This window comes from Tachyglossus aculeatus, chromosome 26 (genome assembly GCF_015852505.1).
Source record: "Tachyglossus aculeatus isolate mTacAcu1 chromosome 26, mTacAcu1.pri, whole genome shotgun sequence".
NCBI lineage: Eukaryota > Metazoa > Chordata > Mammalia > Monotremata > Tachyglossidae > Tachyglossus > Tachyglossus aculeatus.
The window spans coordinates 3,099,924-3,125,703 of NC_052091.1; the positions used below are offsets into that span (position 1 = coordinate 3,099,924).

At 48.3% G+C, this 25,780-nt stretch overlaps 1 protein-coding gene across 1 annotated transcript in view; it reads left to right on the forward strand.

Moving 5' to 3' along the window:
• ZNF541 (zinc finger protein 541) overlaps window positions 1-23,037 on the forward strand; it is a 64,665-nt gene extending 41,628 nt beyond the window's left edge. The window contains exons 9-15 of the mRNA XM_038767660.1: window positions 1,073-1,215; window positions 4,177-4,280; window positions 7,065-7,140; window positions 10,020-10,108; window positions 14,728-14,868; window positions 18,329-18,492; window positions 22,394-23,037. Coding sequence (XP_038623588.1) covers window positions 1,073-1,215; window positions 4,177-4,280; window positions 7,065-7,140; window positions 10,020-10,108; window positions 14,728-14,868; window positions 18,329-18,492; window positions 22,394-22,544 — 868 coding nt within the window. The 3' untranslated portion in view covers window positions 22,545-23,037. The remainder of the gene's footprint in view (window positions 1-1,072; window positions 1,216-4,176; window positions 4,281-7,064; window positions 7,141-10,019; window positions 10,109-14,727; window positions 14,869-18,328; window positions 18,493-22,393) is intronic.
• Window positions 23,038-25,780: the final 2,743 nt, after the last annotated feature.

Here is a 25,780-nt window from a genome sequence, read left to right on the forward strand (position 1 = left end):
TAAGCGCTTGGGAAGTCCAAGTCGGCAACACATAGAGACAGTCCTACCCAACAGCGGGCTCACAGGCTAGAAGGGGGAGACAGAGAACAAAACCAAACATGCTAACAAAATAAAATAAGTAGAATAGATATGTATATATGTTTGTACATATTTATTACGCTATTTATTTATTTATTTATTTTACTTGTACATATCTATTCTATTTATTTTATTTTGTTAGTATGTTTGGTTTTGTTCTCTGTCTCCCCCTTTTAGACTGTGAGCCCACTGTTGGGTAGGGACTGTCTCTATACGTTGCCAATTTGTACTTCCCAAGCGCTTAGTACAGTGCTCTGCACACAGTAAGCGCTCAATGAATACGATTGATTGATTGAGGTGGCTCACTGGAAAGAGCCCGGGCTTTGGAGTCAGAGTTCATGGGTTCAAATCCCGGCTCCGCCAATTGTCAGCTGGGTGACTTTGGGCAAGTCACTTCACTTCACTTCACTTGTTGCCAACTTGTACTTCCCAAGCGCTTAGTCCAGTGCTCTGCACACAGTAAGCGCTCAATAAATACGATTGATTGATTGATTCTCTGGGCCTCAGTTCCCCCATCTGTCAAATGGGGATGAAGACTGTGAGCCCCCCGTGGGACAACCTGATCACCTTGTAACCTCCCCAGCGCTTAGAACGGTGCTTTGCATATAGTAAGCACTTAATAAATGCCATTATTATTATTATTATTATTAAGGAGGTAAGGTGGGGGGGATGGAGAGGGCTTAGTACATTCATTCATTCATTCATTCAATTGTATTTATTGAGCGCTTACTGTGTGCAGAGCACTGGACTAAGCGCTCGACAGTGCCTATCAATTCCGCAATTACTATTCCTGTTGGTCGGGTATTTCCGTGACCGCCACTTGCATCGCCAAGGTGGTCCCAAAGGATGGGGCGCGTTTAGCCCTCACCCCCATCATGGGTCCCGTGCCCGGCGGGGGCCGAGGATGGCGGGGCGGACAAGCTGGTCCTTGGAGGGGGGGGGGCCCTTCCATCCCATCTCCAGGGCCTTCCCCTCCGTCTTCCCTTTTTTCCAGGCACATTAACATGGGCAGCCAGTTTCAGGCGGAGACCCCCAACCTCCAAGACCAGTCGCTGGCGGAAAAGGACAAACACGCGGCCTCCTTGGTGTGGAAGCCCTGGGGCGACCTACCCAGCAGCCAGGAGGCTCAGAACAGAGGTGCCCGTCCCTTCCTGTATATACGTATATATGTTTGTACATATTTATTACTCTATTGATTTATTTTACTTGTACATATCTATCCTATTGATTTTATTTTGTTGGCATGTTTGGTTCCGTTCTCTGTCTCCCGCTTCTAGACGGTGAGCCCACTGTTGGGTAGGGACCGTCTCTCTATGTTGCCAACTTGGACTTCCCAAGCGCTTTGTACAGTGCTCTGCACACAGTAAGCGCTCAATAAATACGATTGATTGATTGATTCCGTTCCCCTTTCCTGTCTCCATCTCAGTCAATCAATCTTATTTATTGAGCGCTTACTGTGTGCAGAGCACTGTACGAAGCGCTTAGCACTGTAGAGAAGCAGCGTCGCGGCTCTCCCTTCCCCCTTCCCTCCTGCCGTGTCTCCGTCTCAATCAATCATATGTATATATGTTTGTACATATTTATTACTCGATTTATTTATTTATTTATTTTACTTGTACATATCTATTCTATTTATTTTATTTTGTTAGTATGTTTGGTTCTGTTCTCTGTCTCCCCCTTCTAGACCGTGAGCCCACTGTTGGGTAGGGACTGTCTCTATATGTTGCCAACTTGGACTTCCCAAGCGCTCAGTACAGTGCTCTGCACACAGTAAGCGCTCAATAAATACGATTGATTGATTGATTCCCTTCCCCTTTCCTGTCTCTGTCTCAATCAATCAATCAATCAATCAATCGTATTTATTGAGCGCTTACTGTGTGCAGAGCACTGTATGAAGCGCTTAGCACTGTAGAGAAGCAGCGTTGCGGCTTGCCCTTCCCCCCTCCCCTCCTACCTTGTCTCCGTCTCAATCAATCATATGTATATATGTTTGTACATATTTATTACTCTATTTATTTATTTATTTTACTTGTACATATCTATTGTATTTATTTTATTTTATTAGTATGTTTGGTTCTGTTCTCTGTCTCCCCCTTCTAGACCGTGAGCCCACTGTTGGGTAGGGACCGTCTCTATATGTTGCCAACTTGTACTTCCCAAGCGCTTAGTACAGTGCTCTGCACACAGTAAGCGCTCAATATATACGATTGATTGATTGATTGATTGATTCCCTTCCCCTTTCCTGTCTCCGTCTCAATCAATCCTACCTCTAGCCTGGAGTGCCCTCCCTCCTCGTATCTGACTGATGTTGCCAACTTGTACTTTCCAAGCGCTTAGTACAGTGCTCTGCACACAGTAAGTGCTCAGTAAATACGATTGAAGGATTGAATGAATGATAATTGCTCACCCCCAATTGAAAGCCTTATCGAAAGCCCAACTCCTCCAAGAAGCCTTCCCTGACTAAGTCCCCCTTTCCTCTTCTCTCACTCCCTTCTGCATCACCCTGACTTGCTCCTTTCATTCATCATTCATTCATTCATTCATTCATTCATTCAACGGTATTTATTGAGCGCTTACTGTGTGCAGAGCACTGTACTAAGCGCTTGGGAAGTACCTTCCATCCCCACAGCACATATGTTTGTATCTGTAATTTATGTATTTATGTATATTAATAATAATAATAATAATAATGATGGCATTTATTAAGCACTTACTATGTGCAAAGCACTGTTCTAAGTGCTGGGGGGATACAAGATGATCAAGTTGCCCCGTGTAGGGCTCACAGTCTTAATCCCCATTTTCCAGATGAGGTAACTGAGGCTCAGAGAAGTTAAGTGACTTGCCCAAGGTCACACAGCAGACATGGGACAGAGCCGGGATTTGAACCCATGACCTCTGACTCTAAAGCCCGGGCTTTTCCCACTGAGCCATGCTGCTTCTGTAATAAGAATGATGATGGCATTTATTAAGCACTTACTATGTGCAAAGCACTGTTCTAAGCGCTGGGGAGGTTCCAAGGTGATCAGGTTGTCCCACAGGGGGCTCACAGTCTTAATCCCCATTTTACAGATGAGGGAACTGAGGCCCCGAGAAGTGAAGTGACTTGCCCAAAGTCACACAGCTGACAGTTGGCGGAGTTTATTAGTAGTAGTAATAGTAGTAGTAAGCGCTTAACAAATACCTTAATAATAATAATAATAATCACCTTGTAACCTCCCCAGCACTTAGAACAGTGCTTTGCACATGATAAGCGCGTAACAAATACCATTATTATTATTATTATTTGCACCTTAAGTAAGTGCTTAATAAATGCCATTATTATTAGTAGTAGTAGTAGTAATAGTAGTAGTGAGCATTTAATGAATGCCATAATAATAATAGTAATAATGGCATTTATTAAGCGCTTACTATGTGCAAAGCACTGTTCTAAGCGCTGGGGGAGTTACAAGGCGATCAGGTTGTCCCACGGGGGGGCTCACAGTCTTCATCCCCATTTTACAGATGAGGGAACTGAGGCACAGAGAAGTGAAGTGACTTGCCCAAAGTCACACAGCTGACAATTGGCGGAGTTTATTAGTAGTTGCAATAGTAGTAGTAAGCGCTTAACAAATACCGTAATAATAATAATAATAATCACCTTGTAACCTCCCCAGCGCTTAGAACAGTGCTTTGCACATGATAAGCGCGTAACAAATACCATTATTATTATTATTATAATTTGCACATTGTAAGTGCTTAATAAATGCCATTATTAGTAGTAGTAGTGATAGTAGTAGTAAGCATTTAATGAATGCCATAATAATAATGGCATTTATTAAGCGCTTACTATGTGCAAAGCACTGTTCTAAGCGCTGGGGAGGTTACAAGGCGATCAGGTTGTCCCACGGGGCCTCACAGTCTTAATCCCCATCTTCCAGATGAGGTAACGGAGGCCCCGAGAAGTGAAGTGACTTGCCCAGAGTCACCCAGCTGACAATTGGCAGAGCCGGGATTTGAACCCACGACCTCTGGCTCCCAAGCCCGGGCTCTTTCCACCGAGCCACGCTGCTCCCCATGAGTGCATCGTGCCCCTCACTTTGGTTTTGGTTGTGCCCACAGTGACGGACCTGTGCAACACGGCGTGCTCCAGCGTGCTGCCCGGAGGGGGGACCAACCTCGAATTGGCCCTACACTGCCTTCACGAAGCCAAAGGCGACACTCTGGTAATTAATAATAATAATAATAATAATAATAATAATAATAATAATAATAGCAATAATAATGATAATAATAATAAAACAACAACAATAATAATAATAATAATAACAGCAATAGCAATAATAATAATGATAATAATAATAATAACATTGGTTAAGCGCTTACTATGTGCCAAGCACTGTTCTAAGCACTGGGGGGATGCAGGGGGATCAGGTTGTCCCACGGGGGGCTCACAGGGGTCGGGGGGCTGGGACCCCAGCTCGGACACACCAGCACCGTCTCCACCTGCCCTGGGGCCCCTAAAAGGGGTCAGGAAGGGGCGGCCTGTGCGTTCAGCGCTTACAACAGCACTCAGCACATAGTAGGCGCTTAGCATGGAGGTCAGGGGTTCAAATCCCGGCTCCGCCACTTGTCAGCTGGGTGACTTTGGGCAAGTCGCTCATCATCATCATCATCATCAATCGTATTTATTGAGCGCTTACTGTGTGCAGAGCACTGGACTAAGCGCTTGGGAAGTACAAATTGTCAACTTCTAGAGACAGTCCCTACCCAACAGTGGGCTCACAGTCTAAAAGGGGGAGACAGAGAACAAAACCAAACATACTCACAAAATAAAATAAATAGAATAGATACTCAACTTCTCTGGGCCTCAGTTCCCTCATCTGGAAAATGGGGATGAAGACTGGGAGCCCCACGTGGGACAGTCTGATCAACTTGTAACCTCCCCAGGGCTTGGAACGGTGCTTTGCACATAGGAAGCGCTTAATTAATGCCATTATTATTATCCAGGGCACCGGGATCCATTGGAGAGTCCGGCTCCCAGGAGGACGGTCCTTCTAGACTGGGAGCCCACTGTTGGGCAGGGACCGTCTCTGTATGTTCCAACTTGTACTTCCCAAGCGCTTAGTACAGTGCTCTGCACACAGTAAGCGCTCAATAAATACGATTGAATGAATGAATGAATGAATGAACATATACCCTAATTATTATTATTATTATTTGGCCGAGAGTAGTTTCAGTCCGACCAACGGACCGTCGCCTTCCGGTCCCATCGGATGCTTCCCCGAACATGGAGTACAGTGTTCGACACCCGGAGACACTCGATTAATAATAATGATGGCATTTTTGAAGCGCTTACTATGTGCCAAGCACTGCTCTGAGCGCTGGGGAGGTTACAAGGTGATCAGGTTGTCCCACGGGCGGCTCACGGTCTTCGTCCCCATTTGACAGATGAGGCAACTGAGGCCCAGAGAAGGGAAATGACTTGCCCAGAGCCACCCAGCTGACAAGTGGCGGAGCGGAATTTGAACCCGTGACCTCTGACTCCAAAGCCCGGGCTCTTTCCGCTGAGCCACGCTGCTTCTCATAATGCCGCTGTTGTTAATAATTGTGTTATTTGTTAAGGGCTTACTATGTGCCGGGCACTGTTCTAAGCGCCGGGGAGATACAAGGTAGTTGGGTTGGCTACAGTCTCCACCCCACACGGCGCTCTGAGTCTTCATCCCCATTTTCCAGATGAGGGAACTGAGGCCCAGGGATGTGAAGTGACTTGCCCAAGGTCATCATCATCATCATCAGTCGTATTTATTGAGCGCTTACTGTGTGCAGAGCACTGTACTAAGCGCTTGGGAAGTCCAAGTTGGCAACATCTAGAGACAGTCCCTACCCAACAGTGGGCTCACAGTCTAAAAGGGGGAGACGGAGAACAAAACCAAACATACTAACAAAATAAAATAAATAGAATAGATATGTACAAGTAAAATACATCGGATAAGTGGCAGCAGCAGGATTAGAACCCATGACCGCCTGACTCCCAAGCCCCTGCTCTAGCCATTAGGCCACGCTGCTGTTGGCGATGAGGGCAGTGACAACCCTTTTGTTTTTATGGGATCTGTTCAGTTCTTACTACAAACCAGGCGAGGGGTAGATAATGATAGTAATAATAATAATGGTGGTATTTGTTTAAGGGGTAGATAATGATAGTAATAATAATAACGATGGTATTTGTTTAGGCGCTCACTACGTGCCACAGACTAATCAGGTTGGACACAGTCCCCGTCCTCCATAGAACTCACAGTCTCAATCCCCGTTTGACGGAGGAGGTGACCGAGGCCCAGAGAGGTGAAGTGACTGGCCTGAAGGTCACCCAGCAGACAGGTGGAGGGGCGGGATTAGAACCCAGGTCCCCGTGACTCAGGCCCGGGCCCTGTCATCATCAATCATCATCAATCGTATTTATTGAGCGCTTACTATGTGCAGAGCACTGTACTAAGCGCTTGGGAAGTACAAATTGGCAACATATAGGGACAGTCCCTACCCAACAGTGGGCTCACAGTCTAAAAAGGGGAATGAAGCCCAGAGAAGTGAAGTGACTTGCCCAAGGTCGCACAGCAGACAGGTGGCGGAGCCAGGATTAGAACCCATGACCTTCTGACGCCCAAGCCCTAGCCACTACTTCTCAGCCTTCCCCTTCCAGTACCTGGAGGAGTTAGGGAGCCCTGTGCTTGGCCCATGCTCAATAAATCATCATCATCATCATCATCATCAATCGTATTTATTGAGCGCTTACTATGTGCAGAGCACTGTACTAAGTGCTTGGGAAGTACAAATTGGCAACGTATAGAGACAGTCCCTACCCAACAGTGGGCTCACAGTCTAAAAGGGGGAATGAAGCCCAGAGAACTGAAGTGACTTGCCCAAGGTCGCACAGCTGTCCACTAGGCCCGGCTGCTTCTCCCCCCTTGCTGCAAGGCAGAGCCAGTGAGTCTGTGATTCCGTTTTGGTTGTAGGAGGCCCTGGAGACCCTGCTGATTTCGGGGCCACAGAAAACACCACCGCACCCCCTGGCCGACTACCACTACACAGGTGAACCGACTCCGAGGGGGTTGGGCTCTGCTTCCTGGGACCTTAACAATAAGAATGATAATGATGGCATTTGTTAAGCGCTTACTAGGTGCAAAAGCACCGTTCTAAGCGCCGGGGAGGTTACCGGGTGATCAGGTTGGCCCCCAGAGGGCTGCCAGGCTTCATCCCCATTTTCCAGATGAGGGAACTGAGGCCCAGAGAAGTGAAGTGACCTGCCCAAAGTCACACAGCTCACAATTGGCGGAGCCGGGAATCGAACCCGGGACCTCTGACTCCAAAGCCTGGGCTCTTCCCACTGAGCCATGCTGCTTCTCTGCTCTACAGCGCTCAATAAATATGATTGAATGAATGAATGAATAAGAGCTCATCTCCTCCAGGAGGCCTTCCCAGACTGAGCCCCCTCCTCCCCCTTCCCATCCCCCCCCGCCTTACCTCCTTTACCTCCCCGCAGCACCTGTATATATATATATATACATATAAAATAATGGCATTTATTAAGTGCTTACTATGTGCAAAGCACTGCTCTAAGCACTGGGGAGGTTACAAGGTGATCAGTTTGTCCCCCAGAGGGCTCACATCCCCAGTTTTCAGATGAGGGAACTGAGGCCCAGAGAAGTGAAGTGACCTGCCCAAAGTCACACAGCTGACAATTGGCGGAGCCGGGAATTGAACCCATGACCTCTGACTCCAAAGCCCGGGCTCTTCCCACTGAGCCATGCTGCTTCTCTGCCCTACAGCGCTCAATAAATATGATTGAATTGAATGAATGATTGAATGAGAGCTCACCTCCTCCAGGAGGCCTTCCCAGACTGAGCCCCCTCCTTCCTCTCCCCCTCGTCCCCCTCCCCATCCCCCCTGCCTTACCTCCTTCACCTCCCCGCAGCACCTGTATATATATAGTTATCGCCCCATCTCCCTCCTACCATTCCTTTCCAAACTCCTTAAACGAGTTGTCTACAGGCGCTGCCTCGAATTCCGTAACACCAACTCTCTCCTCGACCCCCTCCAGTCTGGCTTCCGTCCCTTACATTCCACGGAAACTGCCCTCTCAAAGGTCACCAATGGCCTCCTGCTTGCCAAATCCAACGGCTCATACTCCGTCCTAATCCTCCTCGACCTCTCAGCTGCCTTCGACACTGTGGCCCACCCCCTTCTCCTCAACACGCTATCCGACCTTGGCTTCACAGACTCCGTCCTCTCCTGGTTCTCCTCTTATCTCTCCGGCCGTTCAATCTCAGTCTCCTTCGCGGGCTCCCTCTCCCATCCCCTCACTGTAGAGGTTCCTCCATGGCCAGTTCTTGGTCCCCTTCTGTTCTCGATCTCCACGCACTCCCTTGGTGACCTCATTCGCTCCCACGGCTTCAACTATCATCTGTACGCTGATGACACCCAGATCTCCATCTCTGCCCCTGCTCTCTCCCCCTCCCTCCAGGCTCGCATCTCCTCCTGCCTTCAGGACATCTCCGTGTGGATGTCCGCCCGCCACCTAAAGCTCAGCATGTCCAAGACAGAACTCCTTGTCTTCCCTCCCAAACCCTGCCCTCTCCCTGACTTTCCCATCTCTGTTGACGGCACTACCATCCTTCCCGTCTCATAAGCCCGCAACCTTGGTGTCATCCTCGACTCCGCTCTCTCATTCACCCCTCACATCCAAGCCGTCACCAAAACCTGCCGGTCTCAGCTCTGCAACACTGTCAAGATCCGCCCTTTCCTCTCCATCCAAACCGTTCCCCTGCTCATTCAAGCTCTCATCCTATCCCGACTGGATAACTGCATCAGCCTTCTCTCCGATCTCCCATCCTTGTGTCTCTCTCCACTTCAATCTATACTTCACGCCGCTGCCCGGATCGTCCTTGTGCAGAAACGCTCTGGGCATGTTACTCCCCTCCTCAAAAATCTCCAGTGGCTACCAGAATGAATGAGTGAATGAATGAGGTGGAATTGTCGCCACCCTCCCCTACCATCCATTCATTCATTCATCCAATCGTATTTATTGAGCGCTTACTGTGTGCAGAGCGCTGTACTAAGTGCTTGGGAAATCCAAGTCGACAACATATAGAGACGGTCCCTACCCAACAACGGGCTCACAGTCTAGAAGGGGGAGACAGCGCTTAGTCCAGTGCTCTGCATACAGTAAGCGCTCAATAAATACGATTGATTGATTGATTGAGACAGACAACAAAACAAAGCATGTGGACAGGTGTCAAGTCATCAGAATAAATAGAAGTAAAGCTAGATGCACGTCATTAATGAAATAAATTGAATAGTAAATACGTACAGGTAAAATAAATAGAGTAATAAATCTGTACAAACATATATACAGGTGCGGTGGGGAGGGGAAGGAGGTAGGGAAGAGGGATGGGGAGGAGGAGAGGAAAAAGGGGGCTCAGTCTGGGAAGGCCTCTTGGAGGAGGTGAGCTCTCAGTAGGGCTTTGAAGGAGGAAGAGAGCTAACTTGGCAGATGTGCGGAGGAAGGGCATTCCAGGCCAGGGGGAGGACGTGGGCCGGGGGTCGAAAAAATACCAGAGAAGCAGCGTGGCTTAGTGGATGGAGCCCGGGCCTGGGTTCTAATCCCGGCCCCGCCACGGGTCTGCCGTGTGACCCGGGACAAGTCACTTCCCTCCTCTGGGCCCCGGTTCCCTCATCTGTAAAATGGGGATGAAGAGTCTGAGGCCCATGTGGGTCAGGGACTGTGTCCAACCTGACCGACTTGGGTCTACCACAGTGCTTGGCACGCGGGAAGCGATTAACAGCTCCCCATCCCCGGCCTCCACCGGCAGTGGGATGGACGCCTCGGCCTTCCCGGCGTCCCGCGGCCCCCTCCCACGGCCCTGAAGGACCACCGCCCCACCCCGGGTCGCCTTCCTCCTTTCCCGCAGGTTCCGACGCCTGGACGCCCGCGGAGAAGCAGCTGTTTAGAAAGGCCTTCTGTGTCCACAAAAAGGATTTCCACCTCGTGCAGAAGGCGGTAAGGCCCCGTCGCCGCCGGCTCATGGGAAACGGGGGGCTGGAGAACTGGAGCGGTGACTTAGTAGTGACCCCCCACTACCACCTGCCAGTCACTTCGCTTCTGTGTGCCCCCCCAGTTCCCTCATCTGTAAAATAAGGATTGAGACTGTGAGCCCCGGGGGGGACGGGGACGGCGACGGCATCCGACCCGATTTGCTTGAGTACGGTGCCTGGCACCTAGCAAGTGCTTAACAAATACCATTATTATTTAATGGCATTAATGGTATTTAATGGTAATTTAATGGCATTATTTAATAGTAATAATAATAATAATCAATGATAATAATAAGAAGAAGCAGTATGGAATGGTAATTTAGTGGCATTATTTAATAGTAATAATAATAATTAATGATAAGAAGAAGCAGTATGGAATGGTAATTTAATGGTATTATTTAATAGTAATGATAGTAATTAATGATAAGAAGAAGAAGCAGCAGCAGTGTGGAATGGTGACTTAGTGGTATTATTTAATAGTAATAATAATAATGATAAGAAGAAGAAGCAGCAGCAGTATGGAATGGTAATTTAGTGGTATTATTTAATAGTAATAATATTTATTAATGATAATAAGAAGCAGTATGGAATGGTAATTTAGTGGTATTATTTAATAGTAATAATATTTATTAATGATAATAATAATAAGAAGCAGTATGGAATGGTAATTTAGTGGTATTATTTAATACCATTGATAATAATAATAATAAGTAATGATAAGAAGAAGCAGCAGTATGGAATGGTAATTTAATGGTATTATTTAATAGTAATGATAATTAATGATAAGAAGAAGAAGCAGCAGTATGGAATGGTAATTTAATGGTATTATTTAATACCATTAATAATAATAATTAATGATAATAAGAAGCAGCAGCAGTATGGCCTAGTGGGTAGAGCAGGGGCCTGGGAACCGGAGGATCAGGGCTCTAATGCCAGCTCTGCCATTTGTCTGCTGGGTGACCTTGGGCAAGTCACTTCTCTGTGCCTCAGTTCCCTCATCTGGAAAATTTATTCATTCAGTTGTATTTATGGAGCGCTTACTGCGTGACCTTGGGCAAGTCACTTAACTTCTCTGAGCCGCAGTTACCTCATCTGTAAAAGGAGGATTAAGACTGTGAGCCCCTGGGGGGACAGGGACGGCATCCGACCCGATTTGCTTGGATCCACCCCAGCGCTTAGTACGGTGCCTGGCACCTAGTAAGTGCTTAGCAAATACCATTATTATATAATGGCATTAATGGTATTTAATGGTAATTTAATGGCATCATTTAATAGTAATAATAATGATAATCAATGATGAGAAGAAGAAGAAACAGTATGGAATGGTAATTTAATGGCATTATTTAATAGTAATAGTAATAATTGATAATAAGAAGAAGCAGTATGGAATGGTAATTTAATGGCATTATTTAATAGTAATAATAGTAATTAATGATAAGAAGAAGAAGAAGCAGCAGTGTGGAATGGTGATTTAGTGGTATTATTTAATAGTAATAATAATAATTAATGATAAGAAGAAGCAGCAGCAGCATGGAATGGTAATTTAGTGGTATTATTTAATAGTAATAATATTCATTAATGATAATAATAAGAAGCAGCAGTATGGAATGGTAATTTAATGGTATTATTTAATACCATTGATAATGATAATAATAATTAATGATAAGAAGAAGAAGCAGTATGGAATGGTAATTTAATGGTATTATTTAATAGTAATGATAATAATTAATGATAAGAAGAAGCAGCAGCAGTATGGAATGGTAATTTAATGGTATTATTTAATGCCATTAATAATAATTAATGATAAGAAGAAGAAGAAGCAGTATGGAATGGTAATTTAATGGTATTATTTAATACCATTAATAATAATAATTAATGATAATAAGAAGGAGCAGCAGTATGGCCTAGTGGGTAGAGCAGGGGCCTGGGAATCGGAGGATCAGGGCTCTAATGCCAGCTCTGCCAATTGTCTGCTGGGTGACCTTGGGCAAGTCACTTCTCTGTGCCTCAGTTCCCTCATCTGGAAAATTATTTATTGAGCGCTTACTGTGTGCAGAGCACTGGACTAAGCGCTTGGGAAGTACAAGTTGGCAACATATAGAGACAGGCCCTACCCAACAGCGGGCTCACAGGCTAGAAGGGGGAGACAGAGAACAAAACAAAACATGTGGACAGGTGTCAAGTCATCAGAATAAATAGAAGTAAAGCTAGATGCACATCATTAACAAAATAAATCGAATAGTAAATATGTACCAGTAAAATAAATAGAGTAATAAATCCGTACAAATGTATAGACAGGTGCTGTGGGGAGGGGAAGGAGGTAGGGCGGGGAGGATGGGGAGGAGGAGAGAAAAAAAGGGGCTCAGTCTGGGAAGGCCTCCTGGAGGAGGTGAGTTCTCAGTAGGGCTTTGAAAGGGGGAAGAGAGCTAGTTTGGCAGATGTGCGGAGGGAGGGCGGAGGGGAGGGAAGGAACCCGGGCTTTGGAGTCAGAGGTCGTGGGTTCAAATCCCGGCTCCGCCAATTGTCAGCTGTGTGACTTTGGGCAAGTCACTTAACTTCTCTGGGCCTCAGTTATCTCATTTGTAAAATGGGGACCATGACTGTGAGCCCCCCGTGGGACAACCTGATCACCTTGTTACCTCCCCAGCGCTTAAAACGGTGCTTTGCACATAGTAAGTGCTTAATAAATGCCATTATTATTATTATTATTATTATTATTCCAGGCTGGGGGAGGACGTGGGCCGGGGGTCGATGGTGGGACAGGCGAGAAAGAAGGTACAGTGAGGGATAAAATGGGGATAAAGTCTGTGAGCCCTATTTGGGACGGAGGTGGCATCCAACCCGATTTCCTTGTGTCCACCCCAGCGCTTAGTAAAGTGCCTGGCACTTAGTAAACACTTAACAGATACCACAATTATTACCTTATCGTTACTCTCGCACGTGCTCAGTACAGTCTCTGCACACAGTAAGTGCTTAGCTAAACAGCACTTACGTCCGGAGCCATAACTTACTCCTTGACATTAGCGTCTGTCTTCCCCTCGAGACTGTAAACTCGTTGTGGGCAGGGAACGCGTCTACCCACTCTGCTGTATTGTTCTTTCCCAAGCGCTCAGTACAGTACTCTGCACCCAGTAAGCACTCAATAAATATCCCTCTAGACCGTAAGCTCATTGTGACTGTGCTTCTAGACTGTGAGCCTACTGTTGGGTAGGGACCGCCTCTATATGTTGCCAACTTGGACTTCCCAAGTGCTTAGTACAGTGCTCTGCACACAGTAAGGGCTCAATAAATACGATTGAATGAATGAATGAATGAATGAATGTAAGCTCATTGTGACTGTACTTCTAGACTGTGAGCCCACTGTTGGGTAGGGACTGTCTCTATATGTTGCCAACTTGGACTTCCCAAGCGCTTAGCACAGTGTTTTGCACACAGTAAGCTCTCAATAAATACGATTGAATGAATGAGTGAGTGAATGAATGTAAGCTCATTGTGACTGTACTTCTAGACTGTGAGCCTACTGTTGGGTAGGGACTGTCTCTAGATGTTGCCAACTTGGACTTCCCAAGCGCTTAGTACAGTGCTCTGCACACAGTAAGCGCTTAATAAATACGATTGATTGATTGATTGTTGTGGGCAGAGAATGTGAATGTGTCTTTATTGTTGTATTGTGCTCTCCCAAGTGCTTAGTACAGTGTTGTGCACACAGTAAGTGCTCCAGGAATCCGATGGAACGACTCAGCAACCCTAACCCCCGCCCTCCCACCACCCCCGTCAATCAATCAATCAGCCCACTGTTGGGTAGGGACTGTCTCTATACGTTGCCAACTTGTACTTCCCAAGCGCTTAGTACAGTGCTCTGCACACAGTAAGCACTCAATAAATACGATTGATGATGATGATGATGATGATTTATGGAGCACAGCCCCGCCCAAAGCACTCCTCACAACAGAAGACGCTTGCTCAAAAATAATAATGATGGTATTTGTTAAGCGCTCTGTATGTTGCCAACTTGTACTTCCCAAGCGCTTAGTACAGTGCTCTGCACAAAGTAAGCGCTCAATAAATATGATTGATTGATTGATTGATTGATTGATTACTATGTGCCAGGCACTGGGTTGGATCCAAAGCAAATCTTTTAGACTGTGAGCCCACTGTTGGGTAGGGACTGTCTCTATATGTTGTCAATTTGTACTTCCCAAGCGCTTAGTACAGTGCTCTGCACATAGTAAGCGCTCAATAAATACGATTGATGATGATGAAATCAGGTTAGACGTAGCCCCTGTCCCCCGTGGAGCTCACAGTCTCCATCCCCGTTTTACAGATGAGGGAACTGAGGCATAGAAAAGTGAAGTGGCTTGCCCAGGGTCACACAGCAGACAAGTGGCGGAGCAGGGATTAGAACCCGTGACCTTCCAACTCCTTAGATCCGCGCTCTGTCCACTACAACGTGCTGCTTCTTTAGGTATTAAGGGATTAAATATTTCAGGTTCCGAAGGGCTCCGGCCCGCCGGCAGGTCAGGCGGCTCCGAGGGACGCGAACACCGGCTCGTCCGCGGCCCACTTCCCGTTCTTTCTTCCTAGATCCGGACGAAGAACGTCGCCCAGTGTGTCGAGTACTATTACATCTGGAAGAAGATGATCAAATTCGACTGCGGCCGAGCAGCGGTGACCGAAATGAGGGCCAGGAAGGGAAAGGATGAGGTAGAAAGGACGGCCAGAAAGGTAAGCCGCTCCACCCCCGCCTCGCCTCCCGCCCCACGACAGAAACGCGTCAATCCACGGCTCAGGGGACCGGATCCCCGAGGGGGACCCCGGCGTCCGGCCGGTTTTCCCGAGCAGGCCTCTCCACCTTCCAAAAACAGCGGGATCGTGAGCTTTTCCTGGAGAAAGTGAAATCTCGACTCTGCCCGGGCTTTCCGTCGGCTCGAGTTTCCAGTCTCTTTCTCCCTGGGAGTGTAGCAGAAGCGTTCTTCAACCGGATTTCTTTGTTTTTTTAATCAATCAATCGCTTCCATGCCTATTCTTTTGGTGGGACAGCTTAGCGCGTGGAAGGTGACATCTACAACTGGGTGGGTTTTGTTTTCTTCCCTTTTTTTGGAAACCAGGATCCTTTTTTTCTACGTCGGCCCCTCTGTTTTCAGAGCCGGCTCTGGAGGTCAGGCGGGTGCTGCTTGCGCACGAGGGGAATATTTTGGCGGATGCCATTCTGGTCATTGCAGTGGTCTGTTTATTGTGGTACCCTCCCGAGCGCTTAGTACAGTGCTGAGCACACAGTCGAAACGGTTGACTGACTGAACGACACAGGTGGTGGAGGTAAAGCCAAGTGGAAGCAGGAGAGGTGTAAGAGGCTGCCGTGAAAACGCCTCAGGATCGAGCGGTCCCGGTGACACCAAACAAGCACCGTGCTTGTGGCCATTTCTAAGTGGCATGGCATAGCGCATGGAAGGTGACATCTTCAACTGGGTGGGTTTTGTTTTCTTCCCTTTTTTTTGAAACCAGGGTTCTTTTTTCTACGTCGGCCCCTCCGTTTTCAGAGCCGGCCCTGGAGGTCAGGCGGGTGCTTCTTGCGCACGAGGGGGCTATTTTGGCGGATGCCGTTCTGGTCATTACAGTGGTCTGTTTATTGTGGTACCCTCCCGAGCGCTTAGTACAGTGCTCAGCACACAGTCGAAACGGTTGACTGACTGAACGACACAGGTGGTGGAGGTAAAGCCGAGTGGAAGCGGGAGAGGTGTAAGAGGCTGCCGTGAAAACGCCTCAGGATCGAGCGGTCCCGGTGACACCAAACAAGCACCGTGCTCGTGGCCATTTCTAAGTGGCGCATCTCAGAGGAAAATTGGGGGGACCCCGGGCCTGGCCCGCGCCCCTCCTCCCAAGCTGCACCCCAGCCTCACGTCCCCCCACCGGGCCGGCGCACAGGCCAACCGCCCGGCCGACCCCCTACCCTGATTCCTTTTTTTTCTCTTTCTCTTTTTGGTCCATTTCCGCGGGGCCGCCTAACCCAGTCTTCCTCTTGCCCCCAAGCCACCTCCATCACCCCCCTCTCCGTCTCCCGAGATGTAGCTCCGGGGCGACTCTGCCAGGTCGAGAGGTCCCCGACCGCGCTCGGAGCCCTAAATGTCTCCAGCGTCCCGGTCCTGGGCGCTCAGCCCGGCACGGTGCACTCTGGAGACGCCCAATACAGTCCGCTGCTACTGCTGCTGCTGCCTGCCCTGTCCTCCCTCTGTCAACCTCCCAGCATCTTCTGAAAGTGGGCAGCGTGACTCAGTGGAAATAATAATAATGATAATAATAATGGCATTTATTAAGCGCTTACTATGTGCAAAGCACTGTTCTAAGCGCTGGGGAAGGTTACAAGGTGATCAGGTTGTCCCTCAGGGGGCTCACAGTCTTAATCCCCATTTGACAGATGAGGTGGCTGAGGCCCAGAGAAGTGAAGTGACTCGCCCAAAGTCACACAGCTGACAATTGGCAGAGCCGGGATTTGAACTCATGACCTCTGACTCCAAAGCCCGGGCTCTTTTCACTGAGCTGCGCTGCTTCTCCAAAAAAAAAAAGAGCCCGGGCTTTGGAGTCAGAGGGCATGGGTTCGAACCCCGGCTCCACCAATTGTCAGCCGGGTGACTTTGGGCGAGTCACTTCGCTTCTCTGGGCCTCAGTGACCTCATCTGTAAAATGGGGGATTAAGACTGTGAGCCCCACGTGGGACAACCTGATCACCTTGTAACCTCCCCAGCGCTTAGAACGGTGCTTTGCACATGGTAAGCGCTTAATAAATGCTATTAAAAAAAAACAAACACCTCCCACCCCAAGGGATGGCAGGGACGATGCCCCCGCGCCCCAGTTTTCTCACTCTTTCCCGCTTCTGGAAGCCCGAGTTTCCAGTCCGGACCGAGAGAGCTCCCAGATGGTGTCTTCCGACCTGTTGGCTTTTCACGGCCGGTTCCCTTCCTCCCTCCACCCTCCGCCCACCCCCTTTTCCGCCCCCCGGGATCACAGGGAAATGTCTGCCCGGATGCGGGGCTCCCCGCTCTACCCCCCACCAATGTGTCGCGTCGGGATCTCTCCAGCTCCTGGTTTTCCGACAAGGGCGTGGAGGAAGACTAGGCCTCGTCTTGCCTCATCGTGCCAGGGAAATGGGGGGACCTTCCCTCAGTGGCAGACGGGCACCCCGCGGGCGATGCGGGGGCATTCAATCAATCAATCAATCAATCAATCGTATTTATTGAGCGCTTACTGTGTGCAGAGCACTGGACTAAGGCTCTTAGTACTAAGAACGTTCGTACTTACTAAGCCTTCGTACTTACTAAGCGCTTAAGCGAAGCGCTCAGCAAGGCTTAATACTGGAGGAAATCTCTTGAAAAGTGAGATCACATTTTCGGAGACCATAAGCAGAAATAGGGAAGGAGCTCATTCCAAATACAATATAGTAGGACTCCGGTTCCCTAGGAAAGGGCCCTTTCATTTCTGACTCCTCTCAGGTCAGTGCTTGGTTTTTGGTTTGTTTCCCAAGTTCAACAGTTTGAGGATAAAAGGTCCCTTCTATCATCATCATCAATCGTATTTATTGAGCGCTTACTATGTGCAGAGCACTGTACTAAGCGCTTGGGAAGTACAAATTGGCAACATAGAGAGACGGTCCCTACCCAACAGTGGGCTCACAGTCTAAAAGATGATCATCATCATCATCATCATCAATCGTATTTATTGAGCGCTTACTACGTGCAGAGCACTGTACTAAGAACTTGGGAAGTCCAAATTGGCAACATCTAGAGACAGTCCCTACCCAACAGTGGGCTCACAGTCTAAAAGATGATGATGATCAATCGTATTTATTGAGCGCTTACTATGTGCAGAGCACTATACTAAGCGCTTGGGAAGTACAAATTGGCAACATATAGAGACAGTCCCTACCCAACAGCGGGCTCACAGTCTAAAAGGGGGAGACAGAGAACAAAACCAAACATATAGCTTACATAGATATGTAATCTGTTTCCTGTGTGGGCAACAGAGAAAAAAATCCTGTGCTAGGAATCTAGAAAGATACGCAGGCACCCTAAATCGTGACAATAAGGCTTAGTAAGTACTAAGGCGTTGGGCCGGACGCCTCTCCCGGCGGGACCTTCTTCCCGGGAGGGAGGGCGGAAGAGGCCGGGCTGACGGCGGGAATCCCCGTGGGCAGGTCCAGGACGGAAGCGGCGTCCGGATGGTGCCCGAGCCCACCGGGACCAGGGGCAGCAAGAGAGACAGAAGCTCCAGGCTGAGCCCCTCCGCGGCCGCGGGCCCGCAGAGGCCATCGGGGCCCACCAACCGCCAAGGCTCCTTCCCGTGCCGAGAGTGCGACAGGTAATCATAGTAAGGAGGGGATTTGTTCATTCATTCAGTCGTATTTATTGGAATGCCCCCAATCCCTCTGCCCATCCGCCAAGCTAGCTCTCTTCCTCCCTTCAAGGCCCTACTGAGAGCTCACCTCCTCCAGGAGGCCTTCCCACACTCAGCCCCTTCCTTCCTCTCCATCCCCCCATCTTACCTCCTTCCCTTCCCCGCAGCACCTGTATATATGTTTGTACATATTTTTTTTACTCTATTTTATTTGTACATATCTATTCTATTTATTTTATTTTGTTAGTATGTTTTGGTTTTGTTCTCTGTCTCCCCCTTTTAGACTGTGAGCCCACCGTTGGGTAGGGACTGTCTCTGTGTGTTGCCAATTTGTACTTCCCAAGCGCTTAGTCCAGTGCTCTGCACATAGTAAGCGCTCAATAAATACGATTGATGATGATGATGATGATTTATTGAGCGCTTACTCTGGGCCGAACACTGGACTCAGCGCTTGGGAAGTCCAAATCGGCAACATCTAGAGACGGTCCCTACCCAACAACGGGCTCACGGTCCCGAAGGGCGACACGGACAGCAAAACAAAACAAGTAGACAGGCGTCAAGACCATCAGAATAAATAGAGTTATAGCTATATACACGTCATTAATAACATAAATTCATTCAATTGTATTTATTGAGCACTTACTGTGTGCTGAGCGCTTGGGAAGTACAAGCTGGCCGCATATAGAGACGGTCCCTACCCAACAACGGGCTCACAGTCCCGAAGGGCGACACGGACAACAAAACGAAACAAGCAGACAGGCGTCAATACCATCAGAATAAATAGAGTTATAGCTATGTACACATCATTAATAAAATAAATTCATTCAATTGTATTTATTGAGCGCTTACTGTGTGCTGAGCGCTTGGGAAGTACAAGCTGGCCGCATATAGAGACGGTCCCTACCCAACAACGGGCTCACAGTCCCGAAGGGCGACACGGACAACAAAACAAAACAAGTAGACAGGCGTCAAAACCATCAGAATAAATAGAGTTATAGCTATGTACACATCATTAATAACATAAATTCATTCAATTGTATTTATTGAGTGCTTACTGTGTGCTGAGCGCTTGGGAAGTACAAGCTGGCCGCATATAGTGACGGTCCCTACCCAACAGCGGGCTCACAGTCCCGAAGAGGGACACGGACAGCAAAACAAAACAAGTAGACAGGCGTCAATACCATCAGAATAAACAGAGTTATAGCTATATACACATCATTAATAACATAAATTCATTCAGTTGTATTTATTGAGCGCTTACTGTGTGCTGAGCGCTTGGGAAGTACAAGCTGGCCGCATATAGTGACGGTCCCTACCCAACAACGGGCTCACAGTCCCGAAGGGCGACACAGACAGCAAAACAAAACAAGTAGACAGGTGTCAATACCATCAGAATAAATAGAGTTGTAGCTGTGTACACATCATTAATAACATAAATTCATTCAATTGTATTTATTGAGCACTTACTGTGTGCTGAGCACTGTACTAAGCGCTTGGGAAGTACAAGCTGGCCGCATATAGAGACGGTCCCTACCCAACAACGGGCTTACAGTCCCGAAGGGCGACACGGACAACAAAACAAAACAAGTAGACAGGTGTCAGTACCATCAGAATAAATAGAGTTATAGCTATGTACACATCATTAATAACATAAATTCATTCAATTGTATTTATTGAGCGCTTACTGTGTGCTGAGCACTGTACTAAGCGCTTGGGAAGTACAAGCTGGCCGCATATAGAGACGGTCCCTACCCAACAACGGGCTCGCAGTCTAGAAATAAATATAGTAAACGCGTACAAATAAAATAGAGTAATAAATATGTACAAGCGTGGCGCAGTAGAAAGAGCCCGGGCTTGGGAATCAGAGGTCGTGGGTTCAAATCCCGGCTCTGCCAATTGTCAGCTGGGTGACTTTGGGCAAGTCACTTCACTTCTCTGGGCCTCAGTTCCCTCATCTGTAAAGTAGGGATTAAGGCTGTGAGCCCCGCGTGGGACAACTTGATCAATATGTATGCCCCAACCACTTAGAACAGTGCTTTGCACAGCGTAAGCGCTTTTTAAAAAAAAGGTCATGGGTTCTAATCCCGGCTCTGCCACTTGTCTGCTGTGTGACCTTGGGCAAGTCACTTGACTTCTCTGGACCTCCTTACCTCATCTGTAAAGTGGGGGTTGAGGCTGTGAGCCCAATGTGGGACAGGGATTGTGTCCAATCCGATTTGCTTGTATTCCCCTGCAAGCGCTTAGCACAGTGCCTGGCACATAGTAATACCACAATTATTATTAAGTGCTTACTGTGTGCCAGGCAGTGTATCAGCGCTTAGAACAGTGCTCTGCACATAGTAAGCGCTTAATAAATGCCATCATTATTATTATTATTATTATTATTATTAAACTCTGGAGTGGATACAAGCCCATCGGTTGGACACAGTCCCTGTCCCTCATGGGGCTCGCAGTGTCAAGCTTGTATTCTCCCAAGCGTTTAGTACAGTGCACACAGTCAGCGCTCAATAAATACGATTGACTGTGGGACCTTGAGCAAATCACTTTGCTGTGCCTCAGTTCTCCTGTTGTCCCTCCGACTTCGACTGTGAGCCCCACGTGGGACGGGGACCGTGTCCAAACTAATTAACTGTATCTGCCCCAGCACTGAGACAATTTTTGATACATGCTTACCAAAAACACCGTTTATAAAAAAGAAAACTCCCAGCACCGAGAAGAGCGTTTGATACATAGTAAGCGAGTAACAGATACCATCAAAAAACAAAGACACAGACAAACGAGACGTCCTCACAGCCGACCGGGTGCTTCTTCCTCCGTGTCCCCCATCCCCCGTCTTGATGATGATGGTATTTGTTAAGCGCTTTCTATGTGCAAAGCACTGTTCTAAGCGCTGGGGAGGTTACAAGGTGACCAGGTTGTCCCCCGGGGGGCTCACAGTCTTAATCCCCATTTTACAGATGAGGTAACTGAGGCACAGAGAAGTAAAGTGACTTGCCCAAAGTCACACCGCTGACAGCCGGCGGAGCCAGGATTTGAACCCCTGACCTTTGACTCCAAAGCCCGGGCTCCCTCCACTGAGCCACGCTGCTTCTCCTCAGTGGAAAGAGCCCGGGCTTTGGAGTCAGAGGTCATGGGTTCAAATCCCAACTCCGCCAACTGTCAGCTGGGTGACCCTGGGCAAGTCACTTCCCTGGGCCTCAGTGACCTCATCTGGAAAATGGGGATGACGATTTGCCTCCTTCCCTTCCCCACAGCACCTGTATATCAATCAATCAATCAATCAATCGTATTTATTGAGCGCTTACTATGTGCAGAGCACTGTACTAAGCGCTTGGGAAGTACAAATTGGCAACACATAGAGACAGTCCCTACCCAACAGTGGGCTCACAGTCTAAAAGGGGGAGACAGAGAACAGAACGAAACATACCAACAAAATAAAATAAATAGGATAGAAATGTACAAGTAAAATAAATAAATAAATAAATAGAGTAATAAATATGTATATATGTATATGTATATATGTATATATGTTTGTACATATTTATTACTCCATTTTACTTGTCACAGCACCTGTATATATGTTTGTACGTATTTATTACTCTTTATTTATTTCTTTTACTTGTACATATCTATTTATTTTATTTTGTTAATATGTTTGGTTTTGTTCTCTGTCCCCCCCTTCTAGACTGTGAGCCCACGGTTGGGTAGGGACCGTCTCTAGACGTTGCCAACTTGGACTTCCCAAGCACTCAGTCAATCAATCAATCGATCAATCGTATTTATTGATTCCAGCGTATTTATTGAGAGTCCAGCGCTCTGCACCCCGTAAGCGCTCAATAAATACGCTCGACCGATCTGTCCCCAGGGTGTTCGATAAGATAAAGAGCCGAAACGCCCACATGAAACGACACCGCGTCCAGGAGCACGCGGAGTTCAAGGCCAAGGGTTCGGGAAAACGCAGCAAACCCCATCGCGAGGAGGAGGTGGAGGCCGGAGCCGGCGGGCCGCCCTGGTGATTCCAGCCCGGGATCGGCCGGAGGGAGCGGGAGAGGGGCTCCTCCGGTCGGAACTGGCCCAGGCTGGAAGACGGAAAACGGTCTCTCGGCGGGAAGCGGATCCGTCGGGCCGCCCCGTCTCGTCTCGACGGCGTCCTCGGCCGAGTCAAGCCGGGGCTAGTTGTCCCCCGGGAACCAGGCCGCGTGGGCGGGATTGTTTAGCGACGACATAGGACTTGGGATACGGAAGTCGGAGAGGCTTCCTGTTGCTTCGTTGGACGGGAGTTTTCCACACGGGAGAGGTGAAGGAGGGAGATCCTCGGACTTTAGATAATCATTGGGAAGATAGATGCCTTCAGCTCGTCTTGCTTCCTTTCCCCCGCCTCCGAGGAGAAGGACGATCCATCTTGCCCCCAGCCTGCTCCGTCGCCGGCCCTCTGCTTTTCCGAGGGTCGGCGACACCGCGGCCGCCATCCGAGGCGTTTGTGGACGTGCCCGCTGTGAATCTTATTAAACCGAGTTGTTGAAGCTCCTTGAGTCGTCCTTGGGCTCTGGGGCGGATGACGGGGGCGGTGGGACCGAAGGAATTTATTCAGTCGTATTTATTGAGTGCTTGCCGTGTGCGGAGCACTGTACTGAGCGCTCGGGTAGGTACAAGAGAAGCAGAGCGGCTCAGTGGAAAGAGCACGGGCTTTGGAGTCAGAGGTCATGGGTTCAAATCCCGGCCCCACCACTTGTCAGCTGGGTGACTCTGGGCAAGTCTCTGGGCCTCAGTTCTCTCACCTGTAAAATGGGGATTAAGACCGTGAGTCCCCTGTGGGACAACCTCACCACCTTGTAACCTCCCCAGCGCTTAGAAGAGTGCTTTGCACGTAGTAAGTGCTTAATGAATGCTATCATTATTATTATTACACGATAATCGGGTTGGACACAGTCCCTGTCCCACATAGGGCTCCCAGCCTCAATCCCCACTTTACAGAAGAGGTAACTGAGGCCAAGTGACTCGCCCAAGATAATGATAATGATGGCATTTATTAAGCGCTTACTATGTGCAAAGCACTGTTCTAAGCTCTGGGGAGGTAACAAGGTGATCAGGTTGTCCCGCGGCGGGGGGGCTCACAGTCTTAATCCCCATTTTCCAGATGAGGGAACCGAGGCCCAGAGAAGTGAAGCGACTTGCCCAAAGTCACCCAGCCGACAGTTGGCCGAGCCGGGATTAGAACCCGTGACCTCTGACTCCGAAGCCCGGGCTCTCTCCACTGAGTCCCGCTGCTTCCCAAGATCACACAGCAGGCAAGCGGCAGAGCCAGGATTAGACCCCTTCCGACCCCCAGGCCCGTGCTCTGTCGCTTAGGCCAAGCCGCTTCCCCACCGGCCCGCTGGCAATCGGATGAGATACTTCACGCCGCTGCCCGGATTGTCTTTGTCCAGAAATGCTCTGGGCATATTTCTCCCCTCCTCAAAAATCTCCAGTGGCTCCCAATCAATCTGCGCATCAGGCAGAAACTCCTCACCCTGGGCTTCCAGGCTGTCCATCCATCCATCCCCTGGCCCCCTCCTACCTCACCTCCCTTCTCTCCTTCTCCATCGCAGCCCGCACCCTCCGCTCCTCCGCTGCTAATCTCACCGTACAGCCTCGCTCTCTCCTGTCCCGCCATCGACCCCCGGCCCACGTCCTCCCCCGGGCCTGGAATGCCCCCAGTCCCTCTGCCCATCCGCCAAGCTAGCTCTCTTCCTCCCTTCAAGGCCCTACTGAGAGCTCACCTCCTCCAGGAGGCCTTCCCACACTCAGCCCCTTCCTTCCTCTCCCCCTCATCCCCCTCTCCATCCCCCCATCCTACCTCCTTCCCTTCCCCACAGCAGCTGTATATATGTATATATGTTTGTACATATTTATTACTCTGCACATAGTAAGCGCTCAATAAATACGATTGATGATGATGATGATGATTACTCTATTTTACTTGTACATATCTATTCTATTTATTTTATTTTGTTAGTATGTTTGGTTTTGTTCTCTGTCTCCCCCTTTTAGACTGTGAGCCCACTGTTGGGTAGGGACTGTCTCTAGATGTTGCCAATTTGTACTTCCCAAGTGCTTAGTACAGTGCTCTGCACACAGTAAGCGCTCAATAAATACGATTGATGATGATGATGATGATGATGAACCCATGACCTCTCCCAAGTCCGTGCTCTTTAATAATGATGGCATTTATTAAGCGCTTACGATGTGCAAAGCACTGTTCTCCACTAAGCCATTATGCTTCTAGGTTCTACCTATCTATCTGCACATAGTAAGCGCTCAATAAATACGATTGATAGATATCAGGTCATGCTGCTTCTCATCTATTGTTCAATGTTTGCAGCTCTTATTCATTCAATTGTATTTATTGAGCACTTACTGTGTGCAGAGCACTGTACTAACCGCTTGTTCCCTATAAAACACTTGCTCCATCCAGATCTATCCTGTTAACAGTAATAATGTCTATCTGCCCCACTAGGCTGTAAGCTCGGTATGGGCAGGGAAGGTATCTGCTAATTCTGATGTATTCGACTGTATGTACTATCCCAAGCGCTTAGTACAGTGCTCTGCACACAGTAAGCGCTCAATAAGTACGATTGAATGAATGAGTGAGTGAAGGAAAGCCAGGTCCTCCGACTCCTTCTCCTGGCTTTTTTCCACTTGGCCACGCTCTTTCCCACGGACTTATAAAACTTGAAAATACAGAATATTAGTTTAGCAACACAGTGGAGAAGCAGCGCAGCCTACTGGAAAGACTGGGGCCTGGGAACCAGAATATAATAATAATAATAATAATAATAATAATAATAATAATAATAACAGCATTTATTAAGCGCTTACTATGTGCAAAGCACTGTTCTAAGCGCTAGGGAGGTTACAAAGTAATCAGTGTCTGGGGAAGCAGCGTGGCTCAGTGGAAAGAACCCGTGCTTTGGAGTCAGAGGTCATGGGTTCAAATCCCGGCTCCACCACTTGTCAGCTGTGTGACTTTGGGCAAGTCACTTCACTTCTCTGGGCCTCGGTTCCCTCACCTGTAAAATGGGGATGAAGACTGCGAGCCCCTCGTGGGACAACCTGATTACCTTGTATCTACCCCAGCGCTTAGAACAGTGCTTTGCACATAGTAAGCGCTTAACAAATACCAACATTATTATTATTATTATTATTACTATCAGGTTGTCCCACGGGGGGCTCGCAGTCTCAATCCCCATTTTACAGATGAGGGAACTGGGGC